At 33.7% G+C, this 7,431-nt stretch overlaps 1 protein-coding gene across 1 annotated transcript; it reads right to left on the bottom strand.

Moving 5' to 3' along the window:
• Window positions 1–78: 78 nt before the first annotated feature.
• Window positions 79–7,426, bottom strand: LOC134246676 (glutamate receptor ionotropic, kainate 3-like; the record flags this gene model as incomplete). The annotated part of the gene is made up of 6 exons (XM_062729045.1): window positions 79–753; window positions 911–1,716; window positions 5,110–5,304; window positions 5,679–5,804; window positions 6,405–6,518; window positions 7,364–7,426. Coding segments are annotated over 6 exons (1,566 nt in total), but the record flags the coding sequence as incomplete, so codon positions are not given.
• Between the last annotated feature and the right edge of the window lie 5 nt (window positions 7,427–7,431).

The raw sequence follows: 7,431 nt of genomic DNA, 5'->3' as shown, positions 1-7,431 counted from the left end.
TCATATTTTCTTTATTTTGTACAAATGATTCAAAATCATGGTGACAAACATATGAGGTTATAAGATTACACGATTCACGACTACCTTGTTGAAAAAAAAAATCGTAACGGTCCAACAACAGATCCATCTCAACCAGCGGTCCCACGTCCATTTTTGTTTTTGACCGCTTTAACAGTAAAACATTGGTAATGATAGACATTGTAGGTATATATGTACATATATTTCAAAAAATAATGATATAACAAATACATGTATTATATAGATATATGTCCTCAATCCATTGAATTGTTGGATATTTACCCTTCAAGTCTCCCAATTTCAACTTCTTGGGAAAGACAAATTCAAAATTACACAATATACCGGGTAATCCCATATGTATATACATCACATACATTGGAACTTTTAACTATGACTTTTATAGACACTTGCTTATTGTAAAAGCTGATTGCGATTTATACTTTGTCGAATTATATTTTCATTATGCTATGGCATCAAACACTGACCGCGTTCGCTATGTCTTCTTTACTGATATTTTTATCAGGACTATAAATAGTCTCCTTAGTTCCCGTGTCTGGCCCTGTGGACTTTTCTTTATTTTTCACGTAGACAAACCACTTCTTTACAAGGAAGAATAGAATTGCACATACAAGTCCCGCCGCTCCCACTATAAACACCCCCGCCATGTGTTTTATTCCAAACTCCACTGTAGGCTGGCTTTCCATCAGATCACATTTCCTTTTGTTTTCCCACCATCTTAAAATTATAGAATTATAACATTTTTTATGAAATACAAAATAAAATAGAAATTAGGAAAACCATTTTCAAAACTTATCCGAAAACACGAAATTCACATATCTAGATATTCTTTTAATACTTATTTTCTTATACTCACTTATTCACTTGTACTTACTTATTCTTTAATTGTGCCATGACAGGGGATTCCTTAACTTTAAGGAGATTGATATTAATATTCGTTTTGAAAGGTGCTCCTTGTTTCATCACAACGCCATGTTCCTGAAGCCTGAAGGGGGTCCCCACCATTTTGGTTTCACATGTCGTGAGTTCCGAGTACGAGTTAATCATATAATCAAATATAAAGGCGTATTTTCCTCTCTTAACCCTCTCACGACCCTCCTGCGAGGAAGCAACTAGTCCCCCTTGGCTCATTTTCTTCCAAGCAGCTCGATAGATTTTATTGTCACTAGTTTTAAAGAAATTCATAGTAGCGGAAGATCTTACTGTTCCACATTCATACTCGGGGCTATCAACAAGTTCTTCTAATGATTGTATTTGTTTTTCAAGGTTGTTCGTTGTCAAAAAAGCCGCCATGTTAGCTGTATAAGATGATACCGTGATTAATACAAAGAACAAGAACCCGGCTGTAAGTATCCTTTGGGAAGAAGGACGAGGAGCAAAGTCAGTCCCTCGCATTAGAAGTGTTCCGATAGAAAACCACCAAGTTTCCCTGGCGGAAAACTTACGTTCCTCGCTTGAATAATCCAAGCTAAAGTACAAAAGAGACACGCCGACCGACGCACCAACGATTGCCATCCATAATTTTAGAGAAAAGGGTTCCATGAACTGGAATATTGAGTCCATTACTTTAGGTTTTGAGATCAGAAGGTTGACACCTGTTGTCATGACACCCAGACTGAAATCTACATCCTTTTCTCGGGAGGAGGTAATAGAAATAGCACCCATACCGAATGTTGCATTCTGCAAAGGAAACATGGAAGAGTTACACAAAAAAACAAAAGTTTGTAGGAAAATAAATTCCAAATAAAACTAGAGTAGACTTTTTTAGTTCTTTCTTAACTGATGAAGAAAAATGGTTTCAGACATACTGTTCTACAGCATATTATAAGAGTGTTGTTTTATCAAATATAGACTTTCAAAAAAAAACAAAAAGCTTTAAGAAAACAAAATCGCCATTTTTTTTTTCAAAAGTCAGTAACATTACATAGTAAGACTTCTCTAAACTTTTTACGACCATTCCTTAAGATAAATTAAAAACTAGGCTTTTTAATATCATAGTCAACAGATTTATTCAATAAAAATTGAAGTCGGATTTAATGTGATTGGTCACCAACAAAATTACTTTGTTAAAAATCACTCTCATTCTACACACAAGAACCCTGAATTTGATATCAAAAGTATGCTGAAGTTCCTCTTTAACAACATTTATACAGTCTTCGGAGATCACGTTTTCCAACAAACTGTTGAAATTTTGATAAGTACTTATTGTATTCCTGTATTAGTTGACCTTTTTGTATATTCTTATGAAGCAGAATTTATTCAAAACTCCTTCATGAGAAGACAAAAACACAAAAACATCTCGACTTTTGAATACATGACCGATGTATTATCAATAACAACAGTTATTTTCATTCATATGTCCACTCCATATATCCAAGTTGAAGTAAGACACCATAGAGTCTATCTGCTACATCTGTTTCATATTTAGATTTTCACTGAAGTGGTAAAAGCCAACTGTTAACAGAAGTGTATGAAAACAAGATGAGTTCACCTTTTCATCGTCAAGTTACTTATTCATGAAGTAATATCCCTCTATCACCTGTACTTTGTGTTTAACCATATCGCAGTTATTCGATATGCAAGAGCATCTTTCGAGGACGATCGGTTTTTAAATCTAGGCAGACTACTGAGAGATAAGTTGATCTTATGGTGTTTGCAACAACCTCATTTAAAGTCAATATTTCGAAAATTCGTTAAACATGTATATGATGAACTTGTTAGCAAATAAATGGAGATAACGACCAGTATTCAAGCTCAACAGTCCATCACATCAGAGCCTCAAAAACATCATAGGTGGGATCGGGTACCATGGAGGAGTGAGCATCCCCTGCCGACGGGCGTGTGTTTCTTGTCATGATCCGGTAATAACAGGAAAATCCTCATCAATTCAGTTCATGAATGGACTAACAATTAAAATAAAAACGTCAGTCAGCATTTCATTCAATGATAAATTGTATTTGCTGACAAGGTCATTGCATCGACCATAGAACTTACAAAATGATGACTTTAAACGAGACTGATGATATTCTTGTTTCATCAACTTGTTTGTCAACAAATGTACCTCGTTTTAGAAATTGTACATTTGTAGAGCATGCTCCTACATATTGAATCAACTGAGAGATATAAACCCCGTATGCAGGTGATGAAGGTATAGTGCTGCATAAGTGAGGGAATTTGACGATTGAAAAGTTAAAGCCATCAAGTTTATCATAAAGCTTGGTTGTTAGATTACAGTTAAAGTCTTTTTTCAAGTAAAATATCCAAATATGAATTAAATGTGTCAGACTCTGTGATATCTTTTATGTAAAGTACACCAGGATATATTATATCGACATAAGAATGAAAATGACCATTGTTAATTAACAATACGTCGTCGATATATCTAAATGTCGAGCTAAAGACCACAGCAAGCGCTTTCTTCTTTTCACGTATAAGATTTTGGGAAAAAAATCTGCTTCATATGCATAACAGGGCGAAATTGGTATCCATGGGAATTCCGATAGATTGTTGGAAGACATAGTCTGACTGTCTCCAAAGACCACTTAGATATTGACAATCAGAAACTCGAGCATCTTTTTTATGTCAACGTCAGAGTACTTGTGTGTACATTCAGCATGTTTTTTAAAACAATAATCTTGCAAATGACCAATGACAAGGTAAGTTAATTTACGAGTTCCATTTTTATTGAAAAAGCAGCTGTCAATGATATCGAAAAGCCTGGACTTTAATTTATCGTGGGGAATGGTTGTGTATAAAGTTGAAAAGTCGTACAATTTTAAGCTGTTGGTTTTGGTTAAATCTTGTGATTTCAAATTGTCCTTGTCAAAACGTTTCTTTGAAATTATAAGTATCCATATCTGATTTACACCAATTCTCGATTATATTGTTGCATAGTACACTTGAAGTTTCTTCTTCACTACTGTTAATATTTTATAAGTTAAGAGTAAAGAAAGGGGCTTGGTTGAACATATAACGGAACCCGCTACGTAATTTTGTTTGGGAGGATTTTTATAAAGTATCGGGATCTAAAAGATATGATAATTCAAACTCATTTTGGTTGTTTGGAATATTAAAAATATTCAAAACTGATGATTTTAAAGAACTTCTTCCTTAGAAATGGAACTATGAGTATAAGTTTTACTTACATTTGTAGAATTAAATCCAAGTTTTACTTACATTTGTAGAATTAAATCCAAGTTCCTCTAAGATACAATTTATATAATGAGCCTTACAAAGACAATGTTGTTACCGGGTACCTGCTTTGTCAGCAGAAACCAGTAAATATATCTCCCATTTGGCTGTATTTTGGCTGATTTGTTTCATTACAATTACTAGATCTTTGTTCTTATACTAAATTTGACTACAGATGGTCCGTCAAGATGATCAAAACATAAGGCCCACGACGGGTGTGATCGTTTGACAAGGGATGCTTACTCCTGCTAGGCAACTGATCAAACCTCTAGAATTTTTAGTGGTTCGTGTTTTTGCCCTCATCAAAAGCTTGTATTAGTTTATTTTTGATTTCCATCAATGTTCGCTTTCTTCTTCACCCTATGTATTTATTGTAAAAAACCATACGGTTAGATGTAATTGCAATTATGGTTATCAAATTTTGTTTATAACGCACTTGCAAACAGGTCTTACATGGACCTCTGTTCTATTTTAAAATTAAAACATTAAGTTCTTAAAATAGATAGATGCTTTTATGATATTCAAACACAGTAATACAGACAATATGGCAAAGAATTAAGAATGAATCAGTTTTACTGAAATAAAGGTGCACTTCCATAGTGGAACTTTTTTTTTTCTTGCTCTAAAGCATAAAAAAAAGTAATGAAATGCCATATCCCTGCGAAGTGGAATAACTCCACATATTGATAAATCAGTGTTTTTTATAATACATGTACACATTTTGAAAAGCATGCCTGATAAAATGATCCTTGACAAGAGTAAGTGCCTAAAAAAAAGCTCACATAATTTCTCGTACAGGAGGAAGAACAAGTAATTAATTTGAATGTCAACTACGGAAATTCATAATAAAATTTAAAAGTTTTTCTTATATACAATAATTACCCCATCAATGACTTCTCCAACCATTCCATTCCACATCCCTCCACCAACTGGAGACCCGTATTCCTTAACGTGATATATTTCGTATTCGAATCCACACCTTTTCGACAATTCCTCCAACAGGTCAATCGTAAACCCCTCGTATCTACTGTTCCCCTCCAATGTGGAGTCATCCTTCAACATCACAAATGGAGCCTCCTGTAATTTAGTTTATGTCCATGATGCAAAGAAAATACAAGTACGGATGCATTTCGAATGGAAATGAATAAGAAGCTTAAAACTCGGGTGTACATTTATTTCTCCCAAAACTCTTATGACAAAAATGACACCGAATTAATATTACACAAAATTATTATTACACCTTTGACAGAATAGTTAAACTTTTCTCCTAGATATTCTTTTTATTTCCAAAACATATACGAACAAATTGATTATATAAATTAAAATAGGAGAAAAAATTCTCCTATTTTAGAAGTGACCCAATTATAATGCATTTAAGGGAAACGTGTTTTTATGGAAATTAATCGAAAATACATTTCTATTATAATATTAATATTAATTAATGCACATGCCAAAACCACAGCCACACGCTGGATGCCGTCAAACAGGTTCTTGGTCCCTTTCTTATGTGGTTCAGACTCGTTCAGCTTCGTAAATCTTCCACCTTCCGCATTCGTAGCTGGTGACCATTCTCCGATCTGGAATCAAGCATTTTTTCACACTTTGACCGAGATGAGTAGAATATTGTTAGAGCTATAACAATAGGATTTATCAACTTGTATTCATTTCAGACGTGGTAGCACTGTTTGAAATCTATACAAGTATAAATTGAGAACTTCAAGTGGCTTAAGCAAATTGTTTTCCTTACAGAACTCTTCAAAAAAGAAACGCAGAAGGGGTTTTCAAGTTGGAAAGTTGGACAAACATGTTAATTCACGGCAAAATTATATCTATTTTTTTTCAAAGATAATATTCTATATATAATGTTGGGGAAATCAAAAGTAAATCAATCATGCTTCCAACTATATATTTAACCTTTTATTTTTTTTTTTAAGATATAGCAGTCAACATTAAAAAAATCTGTAAAAATCATGCAAAAAAGGTGATACCTGTATATAACAGAATTAAAGATTTTTTTACATACATAGATTTCTGGTAATATCGGTAAAGAAAATTCCCTAGCAACTACTGAGTAGCCAATTGTCAAAATGGATGGACAATCAAATCTCCTCTCAGAGGTGAAATTAAATGTGAATCCTAAAGTATTTCAGCAAAATTTTCAGATGTATGAATATTACCCTGGTGATGATGTCTTCACCTCCACCGTGACGATACAGATGAAGCGTAAAGTTCACACGTGCCCCGGTAATGGCATCAAACTGAATTCTTCCCGTCTTACCGTCAAAGGAAACCTAAATGAAGATCATATTTTAGAACACAATTTTAAAGAAAACCAACATGGTATTTAAAGGACTGCATTATAAATATATGGAAATAGCGATTAGTATTCAAGCTCTAAAGTCCCTTAAACAATACAAAATAGGAGCAGAGCAATCACGGAATATATCAGAGGCGGGATCAGATGCCATGAAGGAGTGAGCTTCCCCTGCCGACCGGTCACATCCGCCTTGTATTCCTTGTCATGATCGGTTAATAACGAGAAATCCGTCGACAATTCATTGTGTAAATAATGGCCTAACAATAACTGCAAAATCACATATTTTCCTTGGGTCAAATTTTCAATGTGTTAGGGTGAAATGGCTTGTGAAAATTTGATTTCGTGACTGAATAAGAATTGAGTAATTGTGTTTATATGACATTTAAAATTTCGTGGTAAACATGAATGCATGGACCTCTTCATACCTCGAAAACAACGAAATTTAAACCATCCACGAAAAATAAGTGATTTTATGTAGTAGTAGTAGTAGTAGTAGTAGTAGTAGTAGTAGTAGTAGTGGTATGAAGAACGTCAGTCAGTAAACTATTATTAATTCTGAACATTTTATTGTCTTCAGTCGTCGTATCAGTTAAAATCAGCAAGAGACTGAATGATTTTTTCAAGTTGAGTTTTTAACAACACAGCAGTCAAAAGACAATAGCTGTAGATGTTGAGTTGGTATAGATATTATATTGTATTACAGTGAAAGACTTTAGATGTAACCTGCTTTAAATTGTGTAGATAAAGAAATAATCAATTTTTCCTAAAGTACAAATGCTGAAATGGAGACATGAAGAAACATTGCTATAATAATTTTACCTTCTTTAGACTCTCTAGAAATAATTTGCTATCGATGTCGCTTTGCTTTCCTTCAATAGTCATGTAGT

The sequence above is a fragment of the Saccostrea cucullata genome, unplaced genomic scaffold, assembly GCF_032062105.1.
Source record: "Saccostrea cucullata isolate Sc308-1 unplaced genomic scaffold, CSIRO_AGI_Scuc_v1 ctg19944, whole genome shotgun sequence".
In the NCBI taxonomy this organism is placed as follows: domain Eukaryota; kingdom Metazoa; phylum Mollusca; class Bivalvia; order Ostreida; family Ostreidae; genus Saccostrea; species Saccostrea cuccullata.
The sequence above is the reverse complement of the archived record's forward strand: the minus strand, read 5'-3'. Positions and strand labels throughout refer to the sequence as shown.